The sequence below is a fragment of the Puma concolor genome, chromosome D4, assembly GCF_028749965.1.
Source record: "Puma concolor isolate L17-30 chromosome D4, mPumCon1.1.hap2, whole genome shotgun sequence".
In the NCBI taxonomy this organism is placed as follows: Eukaryota; Metazoa; Chordata; class Mammalia; order Carnivora; family Felidae; genus Puma; species Puma concolor.
Genome location: NC_141679.1, coordinates 60,467,680 through 60,486,877, shown reverse-complemented (window position 1 = coordinate 60,486,877; position 19,198 = coordinate 60,467,680). Strand labels below are relative to the sequence as shown.

General features: G+C 47.8%; 1 protein-coding gene across 2 annotated transcripts in view; it reads right to left on the bottom strand.

Moving 5' to 3' along the window:
* The window catches only part of LOC112852934 (stimulated by retinoic acid gene 6 protein-like), a 64,617-nt gene extending 45,511 nt beyond the window's left edge, over positions 1-19,106 (bottom strand). Inside the window, exons 1-3 of one of the 2 annotated variants that reach the window (XM_086683552.1) lie at positions 19,028-19,106; positions 9,014-9,174; positions 3,295-3,431 (exon numbers count right to left, since the gene is read on the bottom strand). Coding sequence is in view for 1 of the 2 variants with exons in the window: in XM_086683551.1 (XP_086539677.1) it covers positions 9,014-9,033 (20 nt within the window). In the remaining variant the exon portion in view is untranslated. The remainder of the gene's footprint in view (positions 1-3,294; positions 3,432-9,013; positions 9,175-19,027) is intronic. The other variant, XM_086683551.1, reaches the window with a different exon arrangement.
* Positions 19,107-19,198: the final 92 nt, after the last annotated feature.

Genomic DNA, 19,198 nt, shown 5'->3' with positions numbered 1-19,198 from the left:
CAGGCAGCTGCAGGACCTTGGTGCTCAGCACAGAGAAGGATTAGGGAAGGAGGAAGAGGTGTGTGTGCATGTATGTTGCATGTGTTTGTGTGTGTGTGGGTGCCTGCCTGTCCTTGTGACACCTCCAGCAATGCAGTAGTCTGTGTGTTGGGCTGTCCGCTCCTGGGCCACCCTGACCCACCTCTGGGAATCCCATCAATCCCCTGGTGCACAGCCTCCTTGCCATCCTGCATGAGAGTTCCAGGCAGATGTAATAGTGTGCCCAGGCTGGCTTGAATCACCTTATCAGGAATTTCGCAGGCCCATTGTGAAACACCAGCATTGTTAAAAACTAAATTATAGGGGCGCCTGGGTGGCGCAGTCGGTTAAGTGTCCGACTTCAGCCAGGTCACGATCTCGCAGTCAGTGAGTTCGAGCCCCGCGTCAGGCTCTGGGCTGATGGCTCGGAGCCTGGAGCCTGTTTCCGATTCTGTGTCTCCCTCTCTCTCTGCCCCTCCCCCGTTCATGCTCTGTCTCTCTCTGTCCCAAAAATAAATAAAAAACGTTGAAAAAAAAATTAAAAAAAAAACCCAAAACTAAATTATATAAACTTATAATTAAATAAGTTATGCTAAAAAGAAAGGTAGCAAAGATTCAAAAACCCATCACTTTTTTTTTATTTTGGTGATGTCTTTATTTTTTTTTCAATATATGAAATTTATTATCAAATTGGCTTCCATACAACACCCAGGGCTCATTCCAAAAGGTGCCCTCCTCAATACCCATCACCACCCTCCCCTCCCTCCCACCCCCCATCAACCCTCAGTTTGTTCTCAATTTTTAAGAGTCTTTTATGCTTTGGCTCTCTCCCACTCTAACCTCTTTTTTTTTTTTCCTTCCCCTGCCCCATGGGTTTCTGTTAAGTTTCTCAGGATCCATATAAGAGTGAAAACATATGGTATCTGTCTTTCTCTGTATGGCTTATTTCACTTAGCATCACACTCTCCAGTTCCATCCACGTTGCTACAAAGGGCCATATTTCGTTCTTTCTCATTGCCCTGTAGTACTCCAGGGTGTATATAAACCACAATTTCTTTATCCATTCATCAGTTGATGGACATTTAGGCTCTTTCCATAATTTGGCTATTGTTGAGAGTGCTGCTATAAACATTGGGGTACTAGTGCCCCTATGCATCAGTACTCCTGTATCCCTTGAAAACCCATCACTTTCTAATCATTATACTATTATCTATGCTCCTGAAGTTATTTACATCTCTTGCATGTGTGTGATGGATATGTTATGGCGTGCTACTGAGTTATCTCTTTCCACACCCATATTCAGCGACTTCATGTATGCACCTTGAAACTGGCCACAGCGGGAATATTTACACCATGCAAATAGGCCAGACACTACAAATCAGGGCTTGCTTTATTGTTTTGTAGATTGTCTATAAAGTGACAGAGAAGGGGCACCTGGGTGGCTCAGTCGGTTAAGCGTCTGACTCTTGGTTTCCACACAGGTTGTGATCTCACAGTTCGTGAATTCGAGCCCCGCATCAGGCTCCACGCTGACAGTGCAGATCTTGCTTGGGATTCTCTCTCTCCCTCTCTGTCTCTGCCCCCCACCCTGCGTGCACTCTCCCTCTCTCTCAAAAATAAATAAACATTTTAAAAAAGTGACAGAGAAAATGTTAATAATGAAGATTACATTTAAACCTATGTTTGTAGCTATTACACTGTGAATAACAGGAAAAAAAAATTGAAGAAGTATTCTCCCAGAATTCAAAAACTCTTATCCTATCTAGGAAATAGTTTCTGTCGATTGATGAATGAGGGAAGTTTTGACCTAACCCTTGCCTTCATTGTTTCACATTTGTCTTACTCATTAGTGTAAATAAAAATATCAAATAACATTCATGTTGAAACTATGCTCATTCATCAACTACAGGTTGGCTATAGATAAAAGAGTTGAGTAAAAATCGATGAAAGCGTTCCACAAGAATTAATTGATTCTATGGAACCTGTAATAAAGAGCATTGTATATTTCATTACCTGTGAGTTGTGTGATACATCCATTATATCAGTATAATTTATATTAAATATATGTATGTATTTTTCTCAGACAGCCAGTTGTTACACATTCCCTGGCACACCGCTGGGCAGATGTGGCCCTGGCTCTGGGCACAGACAAAAATAAGGAGGCTGTTCAAGTTTGTAAACTGGTCTGAATATAAACTAAGCTTTAGGAGAAAGGTAAGTTTAGAGAAAAAAACACAGGATAGAGCCAGTGCTCCAACCAACCCTCTTCTCCCATGCTCTGCAAAATGAGGAGTTTGGCCCCGTTCAGTGTTTTTAAGTTTTCTGACTACGAGTCATAGCTGTGGTCAAGTACACACTATAGCCATGACCCAGTTCATGTGTGTGCGTGTACACACAGCCGTGCACAAACATGCAGAACAAATTTTCGTAACACAATACCCTTCATATCCTCTACTATTTTTAATCTGATTCAATTCTATTCATTTTGTTCTGGTCCATTCCATTTTGTAAAGTGCTGGTCATAACCGTTAAATTAATTTTACAGCCCACTAATGGTTGTCCATCAGCCGTTTGAAACCCTGACCATGAGGTGATTGCCGGGCCTGGGGCGCACCATCCCCGAAGGCCTCTGACTCACTGCACCTTCTGCAAGTATTTGTCCTTGTACGGAGGGGTTCCCAAACACCAGGCCTTGCTCTGACGTGTAACAGCAGGTGAGGTCATCTGGAAACTCTTTAGCCCTTATCACCTGCCCTTCGGGGTGTTGCACCAGCCTCCTGCCCTGGCTCGTCTCCCTGGTGCCAGAGTCCGTCCCTCCAGCCTCTTTGGGAAGAACCCCCCACCCCCACTCCTTAGCCTCATCGCTCTCTGGCACTCATCACTTCCTGCTGCAGGGGCCTTCTTCAGGCCTCGGCGTTCACTTTTAGCCTGGGCTGTTCCAAAGCAAGGAGCATTTCACTCAGCTTTAAACTCCAACCATCTTCCACTCCAGCCCTACCCCCAGCTTCTGACTTGGGACAGGTACATACAAAACAAATCCAAGTAGGTGCCGAATGAATGAATGAATGAATGAAAAGAAGGAAGGAAGGAAGGAAGGAAGGAAGGAAGGAAGGAAGGAAGGAAGGAAGGAAGGAAGGAAGGAAGGAAGGGGAGGAGGGGAGGGAGACTGAGAAACCGGCAGTGCTGGGTGCGGTGGACACGCGTATGGCACAGCTGCCTCCTGTCCACCCCTGAGATAGAACATTCATCCACTCAGTCAGGATCACAGACACCCACCTGGTCACCTAGAAGCTCTGGAATCCAGCCCCTTCAGATGCTTGAATGCCTTTTAGGACGTTCCCCAGCCCCACACCCACACTCGGGCAGCACTTCCAGGGGTAGGAATCCTCTCCAACCCTTCCATCTCACAGGGCCTAGAGGAAAAGCACAGGGAGCCAGGCAGACCTGAGAGCGAGCCCAGCCCCCTCCCCCCACCCCCAGCAGCCGTGTGATGGTGGGTGAGCCATGCCTTCTCCGGGCCTTACTCTCCTCCTCCTGAAAGTGGATCTAATGCCTCCTTTCCAGGCTGCCTGATGATCAGACACAGTGACAGTCAAGTGCTCGCCTCATGCTCAATGAGAACTGATCTTCCTTTCTATCCCCTTCCCACTTCTGCACAGCTCTGACCAAAGATAAGGGATTTGCCTTATGTTGGGCTGAAAAGGAACTCTCCCAGGCTCCATTTCTACCTCCTCAGACCCCAGACCCTGTCTGCTCCTCTGTCCCTGGAGAGTCTGCTGCCAGCCCTTCCCAATCCAGTGCATGGCATGGGCAGCCAGCCCGGCCCCCCGCGAGGCACCGGGGTGTCGGGGACTCTTCTGCCTTGGCCCCTGACCCTGCAGTGAGCTGAATCAAAGTCCTTCACCTGGTTAACCAGTAGCCATGGCAGCTGCCCACGCCTGACCCCATGACCCGTCTCCCATTTCCATGCTGCTGGCAGGGTGACCCAAAGCACAGCACCTTTGCCCAGAATAGCCCCGCCACCCTCCAGACCCACCCGCTTCTGAGACCCTCATGTAAGAGGACTGGCCGGGAACAACTGCCTCCAGGCCACCTGGCTCTGCTGCTGAGCGCCTTGGCTCCTTAGGCTCAGAGGGCCTGCGGGTCTCAGTCTGGCCACTTGTGAATGGAGAAGGCTGAACTGCTTGGGACACAGCCCACTGTCATAGCAGCCAGGCCACTGCTTAGAAGTGTCTTTTCCTGGGTCTGTGTCCCCACTGGATGGGGGGCTCCCTGGGGACGGAGACCCTTCTCATGCATCTCCGCATGCCCAGCTCCTGGCCCAGCATGTGGCACCAGTAGGTGCTCACTAACGTTCCCTAAGTGGGTAGAGGGACAGATAACATTTCTCAAAGGCCCACTGTGCCCCAAACTATGCTTTAGGGGCTACACATTTATTAACTAACTTCATCCTCCTGACAGTCCTGTGACAGAGGTACTATTATCAGCCCATTTCACAGATAAGAAAACTGTGGCACTGAATGATCAGGAAGCTCATCCAAGCCTACTCAGCTAATAAGTGGAGGAGCCAGCAGGACTTGAACCCTAGCAATGTGGACCCTCACATAGGTACTTTCTGACTCACATTCTAGGACCTTTCAATGTAATTTTCCACTTCTGTGGCCAGGGTAATGTGGATTCTGTCAGATGAAGACGAGAGGCTCATGGGGGCTTGTGAAGAGCTGACTTTGTGTGTGGGTCATTTGTGCACAGCTTCTAGAATTCCATGGGGGAAAGCAAACTTCCTTTCAAAACTGAAATCCATGATGAGATGCTGGGTTGCCTGGAAGAGGGGGTGCCCCTGAAACAAGACTGGCCATGGAATCTGGCAATGGGAATATGTACATGAGTTTAATATACTAGTTCCTCTTCTTTTGTATAAATATACATACTTCCAATTTTAAAACTTTAAATTGTTTAAATAAGATAAAATTAAGCCCAGGACTATCATAAAACCCACACAGGCAGCCACCTTGCCGACAGATCTCTTGTTTTCTTCCCAGCCCCACAACCCCACTTCAGGCCTGCCTCTGACAGCCTTTCCAGAAAGTTCTATGTGTCTTCTCTGTGATTCCCTCTTACTCCTCGATGCTTTGTCTCTGTTACTTTCTGTGACTCTCTGGGAATCAGGAGAAATACATACACATCCTGTTTTTATTCCATTTTTTTCCCCCAGGGCTATCTCCTCTGTGTGTCCAAATCCATTTCCTTCTCTTTGGCCTTGACTGTGCCCGTTGATTTTGACCTTGTTGTACCACTAGAAATGGTCAGCCCTAGGTCAGTAACCTCCTTTTGAAGGCATGTATGGGGTGTTTTCATGCTCAAGTGAGACCTCAGATCTATCTGGAGGGAAGAGCCTGGGATTTGGAATCAAAGAACTTGCAACCTGGGGTGAATCATTTGTCCTTCTGAAGCCTCAGTTGCTTGTCTGTGGAATGGGTGGAATTCCATCACTTCCCTGTATTATTTAAAGAATGGGTATGGGGGTGCCCGGGTGGCTCAGTCAGTTAAGCGTCCGAGTCTTGATTTTGGCTCAGGTCATGATCTCATGGTTCATGGGATCGAGCCCTGCCATAGGGCTCTCACTGACAGTGCAGAGCCTGTTTGGGATTTTCTCTCCCTCTATCTCTCTCTGCCCCTCTCCGACTCATGTGCACACACAAGCACTCCCTCTCTCTCTCAAGATAAACTTTAAAGAAAAATTTTTTAAAAGAATGGGTATGAAAGGTGCCTTGTTAACTGAGGCCTGCATCCCCCTTCCCTGCAGCTGCTTCTCCCAGATGCTGTTCCACAAGCTAGAGGTAGATTTCAAGCAGCAGCCTGGCCCCCAGGGGAGCCCGGGGGCACTCTCCTAGGGTAGCACCAGCATTATTGAGAGACACAGAAGCCATTGTACAAAAAAGCTGGACACCCTGGCTGGGTGCCCCGGGTCCACCAGTGTCTCAGAGAGACAGAATCAGCTTGGCCAGGTTGGGAACAGAGCTCTCTACCGGGGCATGAGCCATGGGATGGTCCCCTGTGCCAAGCTACGGGCACCATGGGAAAGACTGGGGCTTTACGGTCCACACAGCGTTCTCATCCCCGAGGTCTTGCTGGATCCTTAGAGAGCGAGGTTCAGAAACAGGCTGTCACTTGTCCATAGGGGGACTCAAACACAGATACTAACGTGAAGCTGTGAGGATCAGAGATGAGGTATTAATTGGTCTTTTGTGTCTTTATTCCATTTTCTCCCATGACCCCCCTGTTTTTCCCTCTGTGTCCAGGTCTCTGCTTCCTCTCCTCTGCTTTCACCTTGCCCGTTCATTTTGAGCTTACTGCAAAGCTAGGAATGGTCAGCCTGGCTGGGCACCCTGCTTCAGATGGTGAGTATGGGGGGGTGTTGCACCCATGTCTGAGAAGTTCAGAGAGAGTTGACACAAAAAAATGTATGACTGAGGAAGATAAAAGCCCCTTTTTGTACTCCCTACTCTATTAAACGTCCAATAAAGCAACGTTCATTTTCATTTCTTCTCCCTTAATAAAATAACAGTAATAATAGGTACCATTTATTGAAGGTTCATCCCGTGCTAGGCATGGGGCTACGGTTTTATAGTTATTATCTCACTTAATCCTTTCACAGCCTGTGCAGCAAGGACTATTATTCCCACTTCATGGATGGGAAAACTGAGGCTTTGGAGAGGTGAAGTAAATACCCATAGTCACTCAGCTTGCAAGTGGCAGAGCTGGAATTTGAAACCTTTGTATATTTTCTAAACAGGAAACAGACTCACACATTAAAATTACATGAAGACATTGATAAAGGTTCTGTGTCTGGGGTCCTCAGAGAAGACAGTGACCCCCTACTCTTTACTGGGCAGACAAATCTGGATGATGTGCTCAGGCTTGAGCCCTGCCCTATAAGAAGAGCCGGACAAGCCAGCCTGGGATCCGGGGAGATGACCATGATAAAGAGGTGGTCCTGGGAGGAGTGCATGGAGGCCGTGGAGGGCATGGGGCTGATTTTGAAAGAATGTCTGGGGCCCAGAGGGTACCGGGCCCATGGGGTGGACCACATTCTCGGGGTCCAGCTCAGACTTTTATTCTGAGTCCAGACCATATAGCCAATTGCCTGCCTCCTGGTCATCTTGTTTGGGATGTCCCGTGGCACTCCACCCTAACATGTCCCAACTGAACAGTCCTGCCAATCTGTTCCTCCTTGGGGAACCTCATGTCAGGAATGGCACCACTGTCCACCCATTAGGCCAAGCCAGAGACGCAGAGGCACGCTCTCCAACACGCCCCCAGATCAAGCCCTGTCAGGTAGACCCTCCAATCCCTGCTGAATCCAGACATGTCTCTGTCCCCAAAGCCACTACCACAGTCTAGGCTCCCCTCACCCTCACCTGGACTTCAGGGTCAAATCCCTGCCACGTCCCATACCTCCCGCACTGCCCCCTCATCCCTCCTCTACCCCGTGACCAGAGGGACCTTCCTGAAGTCCACATCCAGCCACACACCCCTGCTCCCTCTTAGCCCTTCCCTCCTAGCCCAAGGAGCCCAGCTGGAATGAGGGGAGAAAGAGACCAATGCCCTCAGGTTTCCTAATTCGTGTCCCCCAGCACTTAGCTGACTCTCCTTTCCGTCCACCTGTCCTTCAGGCCACCCTCTGGTCTATTTCCTGTCCCATGTCCTTCTCCACCCACTGCCCTCACGCTTCGTCCCTCCTTCCCTGTGCCCAGGACTCCAGGTACAGGTATGCCCCACTTTTCAAAAGTTTACATTATGCCACTTTGCTTTTATAAACGACCTACACTACTACTTGTTTTCACTAACCGAAAGAAATCCAAAGAGGATTTTCCCCTTTATGAGAAAAGGCCAAAAGCAAAAATAGTGTTCGGCGTTTGTTTTGCAGCGAGCCATTATAGAAGCAGCAGGCACCCCAGTAGGGAGATGGGTCCCACCAAGCTCCTTCCCCAGGGAGCACACTCAGCATCTCCATCAAGCCACCAGAGCTTTGAAATGTCTGTGAGCATTGGTACGTCATCTCCATCTATTTTTGTGCACCTGTTGGCAAGATGTGTCCGAAGGCAACAGAAAAGCCTAAGAGAGGTTATTTTGGGGGTCTGGGAATGCTCAAAAATGTTTCCACGTAATGGCTTGATAGCATTCTGGCTCATGAAAGGTTTCATAGGAAGGAAGCTCTACCCGCAGACAGTGGGGAAACCCTTATCTGCTTTCCCAAGGGACTCCCATTAGACAGTCTAGACTCCGTCTGTCTTTCCACAATGCCTCTTCTGTCTCTCACCCTCCATGGCATCCCTAGACGATCTAACCAGACACACGACGACACCAGAAAGTGACAGTTCTACTTTCTGTCATATTTTGGGCTAGTCTTTTCAGGTCTTTTAAGACTTAAGTAAGATTAAAAAAATTTTTTTAATTAAATATTTAAGTTTCAATGTTTGGCTGGAGACAAGTTTCAATGTGAGAATTCTTAATTCCTGGCATTTGTACAGGACTTCACAGACCTCAAATCCTTTCACATTCTTTTTTCACATGATCTTCACAAAGCTGGGGATATTACACTTGACTTATGGGTGAGGAAACTGAGGTTTTCAGATTTCCCAGAAACTACAGAGCCAGGATTCCAACTCAGGTCTTTCAACACCATTATCTGGGCTCTTCCCATTCTACTCTGGCTCCAAACTGAAGATAAGCAGAAACCTGTTCATTGACCCAGGAACCCATCCATGGTTTATTCCCACATATATAAACCTAACTAAACCTATAAACCAACTATAACCACATATATATAACCCACATATATAAACCTAACTAAACCTATAAACCAACTAAACCTATGCCTTTCTCCCAGCTTCCATGAATCACCGACATCAAAGAAGACAGTTGCCATGAACATGTGGTTGTCCTGCGTGACTTGTGTGTCCTGTGTGTCCTGTGTGACCTGATAACTCACCTGGAGTTTGCAGAAATCATCTTGGTGGGAAAGCACTGCCTGTGGTCCCAGTGAGCGATCTCCTTCTCTGGATTGTTCTTTGAGTTTCTCTGGCCTCTTGGTTATTGACTGCTTCTGATATTCTGGTGTTCTGCCCAGTTCTCTTCACAGCACCCAAAAACCTCAGAGAAAAGGCAAACATCCAGTCAAATATTTACCAGAGAAATGGAAGCAGGCAGGCGGCCTTCTTCCTTGTTTCAGAACATAACTGGTTATTTTTCTGCCCTTCCTCCTCTTCTCCTGCAAAGCAGGAACATCCCTCCTATTTCCTCTCTCCTGGACACTTGCTATCTCTTTTAGCCCCCTCGTGTGGGCAGTGGGCCCCCTGAGCTATCAGAACTTTGCCCAGCAGCAAAGGCCTCTTTGGCTAGCTATAAAAATTATGACAGGTAATAAAGTAGGACTCTGCCTCAAGGCAATAAAGTGGGAAACTAGGACCACGGGCTTCAAGATTCTCCTTGGAAACAAGGTCACCCATTGCTGGGAGAAGAGGCTGGAGACAAGTTCAAAACTGAACCCCACCCATGCAACAGAACCAGCTAGCTGTCCACCAGGATTTCTGTTCCCTTTTCATAAAGTGAGGCTGCTGCTTGGAAGCATCTGTCCAGCCAGGGCCACACTCCCCAGGCCCCGGCATCTAGGAACAGGCATGGGACTAAGGCTCACCAATGGAATGTGAGCAGAGATGATAGGAGTTACTTCTGGGCCAAAGCAAGTGTGTCTTTACTACCTTCTTCTCCATCTGCTGGTTTTGGACTCAAACACCCTAAAGCAATGGGATGGAAGGAGCCTGGGTTCCTGAGTCACTATGTAGAGGAATCTGTCCTCTGCACCAACTGTCCTCTCACACACTGGTCCGTGAGCAAGAAATGAAGTTCTACTGCAATAAGCCAGCAAGCGTGAGCTTATTCATTATAGCAAATGTTGCCCTAGCTGATGCGGCACAGAATATGGAGGGCTTGTAAGCATCATGGGGTCCAAGTCCTTTATTTGAAGGGCAAGCAAACTAAGGCTTAGGAGGGGAAGTGTACTCACGGGATTGGCCAAGCCTCAGAAAGCCTGCCATGCCCGCAGAGCTGTGCCAAGGGCATGAGCAGACGCCCTGGTGCCACAGGACTCTGCCCCAGGGCACTGCCCACCGGACCAGGTGCCGGGCCCAAGAGCAGCCCTGTCATAAACTATGTCAACCTATCATCTGTGATGGACACTCTGCCCAGCAGACCATCTGTCTTGGGAGGCTGACCTTGAGACACAGAGCAAGAGTTAAGCACTTGTCAGCGGGACCAAGAACCAAATAACACACACACAGATGCAGGAATATAAGGTGTGGCTGCATCCTGATCGGGGCAGAGCATGCCTCTTGCTGCTGAGGATGAATTAAGATTTCCCAGTTACCACAATGGCCATGGATTCTCAATGGCCACACTGTTCCCAAATGGTCTTCCAGGCCAAACGGGAACTAGACCCCAGATGTCCCCGTCTGTCAGTTCACCACATCCATCAGCTCCTAGGCCAGGTAATGGCCCCACCACGCTCTCATCCCCCATAAGTTTTCTGTGGCTCCTCCCCTGGTCTCGCTCCATTCATTCTGCCTCCCAGTGGTTCTTCCCCATCCCTTCACCTCTGTGTGGGAGGGCTGGCTTCCTCATCTCCCTTCCGCCTGCTCAGAGGAGGTGGTGTTCAGAATGGTGCAGCCACAATGCAGAAGGAGCCTGGGGCCCTGCATCAACACTAGGAGACAAGGACCTTCCTCACCCTTGCCAAGCGCCCTCCCATGGCCTGCACTCCTGCCCCTGGCATTCCAAACCTTCCAAGGAGTTGCTTCAACCTGCTTTTCCAGCCTGATCTCCACTAGTTTCCTGCACACATTACACTTTTTGTGAGTTGCCAATCTGTCACTAAACACAGCCTTTCACACTTCTCTGGATCTTTCAGAAGGAACAGTGTCCACTCAGAAGGAACAGAGTCCACTCAAGTTGCCTTTAGCCAGCTGAGTTTCCTAATACTCCCCCACAGGGGTTTGGGACCCAACCTGGGAATGAGCTAGAAACTGAAGCCACTCTTGGGAACGGTCCCTCCACGCCCGTGGCTGAGGGGTCTTTCTCATCTCTCTCTCTCTCTTCCTTTTGGCATTTTTGCTTCAATCTCTTTTATGGTTCAGCACATTTGCTTTTTTATGGTTTCTGCTCTCTTGTGGCTTCAACTCACCACTGCTGACTACCCCCCTCCTTTGCAGGGTACCCCAGTTCTAACCGATAACAGAAAAGCTCTGCCCCAGTTTCTCTTTATCCCCAAGTAGGTCACAGGCCAGTCTATGTTCTTCTGTCTTTGGTTCAGTCTTACAGCCCTTTCTTACTTTGCTAAGGGCTGCCATAAAAAATACCACCACACAGTGGGGCTTACCCAACAGAAATTTATTCTTTCACAATTCTGGAAGCTAGGTGTCCAAGATCAAGGTATCAGCAAGTTTGGTTTCTATTGAGGCCTCTCAGTTTGGCTTGCATAGTGCTGCCTTCTCACTGTCCTCACGTGGCCTCTCCCCTGTACCTGTGTGTCCCTGGTATCTTAATTTCCTCTTCTTAGGAGGATACAAATCAGATTGGATTTGGCCCATCCTAATGGCCTCATTTTAATTTTAACTACTTCTTTAGAAGTTCCAATCTTCAAACACACCCTAAAATACTGGGGTTAGGGCTTCAACATGTGAATTGGAGGGGCGGACATAATTCAGTCCATAACACCCCTGGTCTGATCACCTATGGTAGAGTGGGAGAGGATCATGCAGGGAGCAAACAGACACCACAACTGACAAGTTCAGGCCATATGTGTTTGATCTCTTCACTCCTACGTGGACCACCTTCTCCCCCTCCTGCTTATCACCAGCGTTTTTGTTCAGTAAGTCCTAGTTCAAGCATAATAGCTGTCACCAAGTGTCTCCTGGTCACTATGGTGTAATCTTCCTTTTCTTGACGTGGTCTACATCTCTTTTATGGCACATATGGAGGCCTTCTTTATTTGCTACGTAACACATATTTATGGAGAAGCACTCAGCTGCAGGGATTTTGAGTGCGAACTTTGGGGCCAGCTCCGTTGTGTCCTAGCTGGATAATTCTGACCAAGTTACTGTTAACCTCTCTGATTTTCAGTTTAATCTGAGATAAGGTATTCATGCTGCATGGTCATGTGAAGTTGAAATGGGTTAATTCACATAAAGCGTTTAGGAGGGTGCGTGACACATATTAAGCACTCAGTGAACCTCAGCCACCTGGGGACACCTACTCTCTGCTGGGTACTGACTGGGACACAGAGTATACAGTCACATCACAGGTCACTGTGTCTGAGTCTCAGCTCCCCTCATAGATCATAGTGGCTTTAAAGCCATGACTAGATCTGGTTCAATGCATCTGGGATACAGGGGAGGCCTTGTAAATGCTTATTCTCAAAATTGAAAAAAATGAAAGGAAAATGAAAAAGTCAGAGACATATGAGGATCGGGTCCAATATAACTCTGTTATTGGATGTCCAGAAACAAAGAAACGCTGGAAATGTGTTTCCTCGAAAACAAGGCTCTCTCCTTCCCTGGAAGAAGCAGTTCTTGGTGCATTCGTGCCACATGGTTCAGAGAAAAGAATTGCAAAGTGAGCTCCTTCCAGACACAAGGAGATGCTATCTCTTCCAGGAGAGCCCATCTTCCAGGTGCTTGCTGGCTCCAGTGTCTGGGCTTCAAATGACTATTTTAAATTCTTGGATTATAATAGTGGTTTCCCTCAATTCTACAATTCCTCTCTTTACACTATTAAGGAAGGGTCATTACTGAATTGCCACCAACTGCCCTGGGGAGGCTGGGAAGGCAGACACTTTAAAGTGGGAGAAAGGCTAAAACACTTGTTTTAAAATGCTCAAGTTCAGCAAAATTTCATCCATAGTAATAGGGACCTGTTTCTAAGGAATTACGATGCTCCAGACATGACCCCTTTGAACCTGGACACAACCTTGTATGATAGATTTAATTTACCCTCCCTCACGTTTTTTCATTTTAGTGTTGAATCTAAATAAAGAACTTGACGTCTATTTGTAGAACATTTCAACATCTGTTTTCCCTCTACCATTCTAACTTATGCAACCTTTCTGAATATTGCTTCTTCTATCCAATGCACATCAACGCACATCTATCCCTTTTGAAGTTTGAGGGCATTTGGATACTTCTGCTGAGTTCATCCAGGTTATTGATAAAAACCCTGAATAGAATAGAGCCCTATAGTACTCCACTAGAGACCTCTTCCCAGGAGCTATGTAATGGTGCTGTGGTTGGCAGAGAGCGAGGAAAGAACCCAGGTTAGGCAGACTTACTATCTTGCAACCATGTATTTAGCAGGGTTCAGAGTTCTGGTGACATGACAGAAGGGAATCCAGCAGCACCTCACAAAGGCCATGCTTATTTCCTGAGCATTGGGAGCTTATCACAGAACAGCCTCTATTTATTCCAAAGACATATGGCCAGCTTAATTATTAAATTTAGAAACAGAAGAACCCAGATATCCAGATGATCTAGTGCAATTTCTTCATTAAGTAACAATGATGACTTTTGGGAGCGGGTATGACCCCCGACTAGGGACAATTTTTCTCACTTTGAAAAAGAATGAAATGAAATTTATAGTCTGATCCTGTCTCTTCTCTGTCACAAATAAGCCTGGCTCCCCCTGCTGGTAGAAGAAAGACAAACTCCTTAACTGGGCATTCAGTGACCTTTGTGACTTTGGCCTGTATCTTCCTGGACTAGACTCAACTCTCGATAAGTCCACAGGATATCTGGACTGACCTCACAGGCACCATCCGCCAACCCTGCCCTCACCCATTCATTCATGTCACAATATTTACGAAGTACCTGTGTGCCAAGAAGTATGCCAGTCTCTGAGGATAGGTGCTCTAGGGACATAACTTGGGCCCTCTTCCCATGTTGGCCAAGATCTTGGCTCAAGAACAGTGTCCTCCCTGAGGAAGATTTTGGTGCTTTGCAACTGATCACAGATGGAATGCAGACAATGAAATTATTGCACAAGAAGGCACACTGGGCCAAGGTGCTGGGCTGCGGCTGCACAGGAACAGCCCGGAGCAGCAGACCGACCCTGCAAAGGCTATTTCCATAGCACCAGGAGAGGGACCCATTTAAACTGAAGGCAAACCACGTACTGGAAAAGGAGTTCTGGGCCAAGACACCCAGAGACCTGGGTCCTCGCCCCAGCTCTGCTCTGGTTCTGCAGGGTTCTGTAACTTTGAGTAAGTTTCTTCCCATCCTGTGCTTCAGTAACACCCCTCTGTAAAGTGAGGATGTCAGAGGTGGTCTCTAAAGACCCTTTCTTCCTACTTGACCCAGCTCAGATATCACCTCTGTGAAGCCTTCCCTGATCTCCCTCAAGAACCCCATTGCTTCAGGGAGGGAGACTCATACCTCTGAGCACACAATGATTATCTGTATCCATTTCTGTTCTCTCCTCCTAACTGAGAGTGTTTTATCTCAGCACGTTGGTTCATTTGAATTATTAGGAAGTATAGAGGGAACTAATGAATGAGGAATGTTATTGCTAGGTCTGTAATCCCTGCATTGTCCACCAGGTGGCAATGTGCACAGGTGGCCACAACACAAACCTTGCGTTTGGTAGAAGCTCTGGGAAAAGATGCTGAAGAGAACAGAGAACCAGGAAGGACTCTCCTCAAAGACTTATCCTCTGATTGTTCAGTGCGTATTTCCTATCCCTTTTCACCCCACACCTTTAAAGGGTCAGTCTGTCAGACAGCAACACAGGCCTGAGCTACTGGCCTGGATTCCATGTTTCCAAGCTTCTTAGCTGGCTGAGCCAGGACAGTGATCTGGCCCTCACTGACCTTCCTGGCCTCTGCACTCTCCAGAGCACCGCAGCTGGGCTGAGACTTCTCCTCGTTCCTGGCTGTGCCATGTTCTCTCTGGTCTTCAAGCTTTCAGCCACACAGCTTTCCCTCTCTCTGGACAACGTTTTCTGGCTCCTCAAGGATCAGTTTAGGGAACATGTTTTCCAGAAGGTGGACTCTTTTCCCCAAGCACTTTTCTGAACTAGCGTTTATTTATTGCCTCCAATCTGCCTTCCTGAGGCCACCTTCTTGAGCACACAGCACCTGGCTTATTCATCTACCCCGCCCCCCACCCCAGTACCCCGCACAGGCCTGGCAAGCAGTAGCAGGCCCTCTGAGAGATTGTTGAATGAAAATGAATCAGTGAATCTACAAATTAGGGATGTGATGCAGCAGGATGAACAGAGAACCATCTCCCCTGCAACAGGGAGACATCTGAGAAGAGAATAAGAAAAAAACAACTACAGTTGACCCTTGAACAGCGTGGAGGGGTTAGGGGCACTGACCATCTGCAGAGTTGAAAACCTGCATAGTTTGGGAGTTTGACTCCCTGAAACTTAACTACTAATAGCTTACTGTTGATCAGAAGCCTTACCAATAACATGGTCAACTAACACATATTCTATATGCCATGAATTGACATATAAAAATTATATGTCATTGAATACTGTATTCTTACAATAAAGTAAGCTAGAGAAAAGAAAATGTTATTAAGAAAACCACAAGGAAAACACATTTACAGCACTATACTATAAAAAATCTGCACACAAGTGGATCTGCACGGTTCAAATCCATGTTGCTCAAGGGTCAAGTGTACATTTCTATATTGACACTGGCTCCAGAAGAGACCAAATGCTCCTTAGCACAATAATGGCGTACTATTACTTTGAAAGGAGCAGAGCTAAGGGCATGTTAAAAGGAGACAAATGCTTTCCTCAAGTGAGACTAGACTGTGCTGTCTTCTAAGAAAATGAATCCTCCCTGTGGCAAGGTGACTCCTCCTTCAATTATTTATGAGGAAGCTGATGGCAGCTGCTAACTCTCCAGGTGAAAAGGTAAAGTTCAAGGGGCTTTCACCCGGCCCTGCCTCTTATAATAGCCCTGACTCCACGTGTCACAGAACTCATGTGGAGATTCTGCCAGTTGCCAATGCGTCTCTTCTATGCAGGGCCTGGGAAGTAACCACAGGGGGGTTCACTGTGATTTGAATGTGGGCCCTGAGTGAGGCAATGCCCCCTTCCTTTCACTATGGGCTACAGGGAGCCACTCTAGTAAATGGACAGATATCCTTCTAGTTAGGCCTTAGGGAGGATTTATAGAATTTGAATAGCATCCTTCTGCAAGGGGACCTGACCTCTTCTACATTAGGTCTGAAAACTGGATAAGACACCCTGGTGATTCAAATCAGCTTTTGGACACCAGTTTTCCTATTGTGTGCAGCAAGCAACATTTTAGGAGGATGTCCACTCTTTCTTTCCTAGGGACACTGTGACAACCAGACACTGCCAAAGACCCTGTGAGTCAAAACAAGGATGTCACCTCATCCTACTGGCCATCATGGTAGCTGCACCCTGCTATGTCTTTGGCAGTTAAGTGCTGTCACTTGGCTTCTGCTCCTCTGCAATCCCACCATCCCCAGGGGACATCTCAAGGGTGGCATCTCTCAATCATATATGCCAACAGAGGAGAGCAAACACCGAGCTTTTCAAGGATACCAGAACTCCCCTTGTTAATGAACTTCCCAATGTCATAGGGGAGATGTCCTCTGGAGCCCTTTGGGGAATGTAGTGGGTGGTTGTGCAGGGTGTCCGTAATTCATTTATTTCAAGATCTTCCCTAAGCCTTTTTTATTTCTTCCTTTACAACACACTAGGGAAGTACTGGTATCTCAACTTAACTGATTACAGATCATCATTAAGCCTCAGTTTCATTTAAGCAGCTAAGTAAACTATACAGTCACCCCCAGCTACACCAACCAAAACACTGAACCCAGAACACCTACGTCAACTCAATCAAGAGTTATATTCTGTCCTCTTTGGTCTTTCACCCTTAGAATCCATTCCTGCACATACTCCCCAAGTTGCTGCAATGTAATTTAGCAAAATCCTGACATTTTTGTGGTATAAACGCTCTATCTTTTCAGATTAGACTTTGTATTTGCCCTGCTCAAGCATATGGAACTCCGATGCCAGTTGAGAGTCTAGTGGCCACAAGAGGCAGGCGGGGTAAGTCTTTTTTTTTTTTTTTTTTAATGTTTATTTTTGAGACAGAGAGAGAGAGAAAGAGAGCGCATGAGTGGGGAAGGGACAGAGAGAGAAGACACAGAACTAGAAGCAGGTTCCAGGCTCCACACTGTCAGCACAGAGCCCAATGCAGGGCTAGAACTCACAAACTGTGAGATCCTGACCTGAGCTAAAGTCGACGCTTAACCAACTGAGCCACCCGAGCACCCCAGGTGGGGTAGGCCTTGAAGAGAAAGGGTATGCCTTGCAAGGTAACAGCCCTGGGTAACTTCATCACAGGGTCCTTAACCAAGAGAAAGTGAATCTTCTCAGACACAATTGGCAAACTGCTTCCACTGGCAGAAAAAAAAAGGGGGGGGGGGTTGCTTAGAATAACTCAAAGGCTCAAGATTCTCAACTTCATCTGCTTCATTTGAATCCACCCAGCTATCCCCATTCAAGGCCAGTACCTGCAAATAGTTGTTGTATTAATTTTTCTAGGTGTTATAGTTATGTACAGCAGGAGGGCAAATCCTCTATATCTTGGCTGCTCAGCATGTAAATTTCCATCTTTAAAGAGCTCCACATCTGGCTATGCTCCCTCTTACACAGTGTCAAATTGAAATCTGTCCTTCTATAACCCCCTCTCCCATGCATGAAAACCCACCCCTCTCTCTGCTCTGGAATGGCCCACCAGGGGCTTGGAGGCAGGGATTTTGTTTTCTCTCAGCCTGGAAGAGGGCCTTCTATGAATGGCTTGACTGTTACACTTGAGATTCAAGTCTATGGCCCATTTATGGAGAAATCTCTGCTGACCCTAACTCCTCTCCTTAGCTCCTCAGACTGGGACATTCACACCCACTTCAGCAGCTTCTGAGGATGCATGCATCCCCCCTAAGTGCAGTATGAGCTAGCCTCCCCTGTATGCCAGCTGTGAGCAGAGAAGGTAGAAATTCACACCACAGGAACTCACTACCTGCCAGACAACAGAGGGGCCTCAACCCCCTTCCCTGCCAGGAGAACTCATCTCTTCTTTTTCCCATAATCTCATGGGGCCCACAGATGTTGCCCACAGTGTTAATTGGCACTCTGGGACCCAGAGTTCACTGGGCTATGGGCTTGCAGACAGTTTTATAGGAAAATGGACAACAATCCAAAAGGCCCCTCCATCTCTAAGAGTTCAGAAAAAGGAAAAACTGCACAGGGCAAATGAGGATTAAGGTGTAAAGGCAGGAAGAGCCATCCATACAGCTTGGTCAGCAAGTCCCTCCCTCCATCCAATGTCTTCACTTGGCCACACATCAAACTCCAGCAATCAGGACTCCCTAGGGTGTCCTGTTTGGGTCCCCTGCCAGAACTGGGCCAGGGATAGAATACACAGAGCCTGGCTTCAAGCAGAGGCCACATGAATAAATATCTGACTACAAAAACCTGGGCTACCATATCTGCCCACGAACCACAGATATGCTGACGCTTGTGAGCCAGGACATTCATCACAGCATTATTTGTAGTAACAAAAGGATTGAAAACTAGCTAAATAACTGCAGGTTTTGTGCAGTTAAACGCTGTGCAAAGTTTGAAAGTCCGAGGTCAACCCAAAATAGATGACCATATCTCATCACAACCAAAGTCATTTTTAACTGTGAAGTATACCGTGACTTTAGTAGCATGCGGGGGGGGGGGGGGGGGGGATGGCAATTAAACAATGCTCCATTGTCTGTACAAGCCTGATCCTCTTAGGAGGATTAAGGGACATGATAGTTGGAGCTAGCTTTGGATCTGGAGACCGTACATCCAATCCGGGCGCTACCACAGCGTGCTCGGGCAAGTTCCCGCCTGGAGTGGTCTGTTTCCCCCAAGAACCCACCAGGTCTGGGAGAGTAGGTCTCAGGACATGACTCCAGCTCGGAATTGGGGCGGCCGGGAGCCCATCCCTCCGCTCCGGTCCCAGGCCGGGCAGCCGGCTGAGGCGCCCCGCGGTGGAGCCCCGGCCAATCAGCGGCCGCGGGGCGGGCCGGGTGGCGGCGCGGCGCGCACG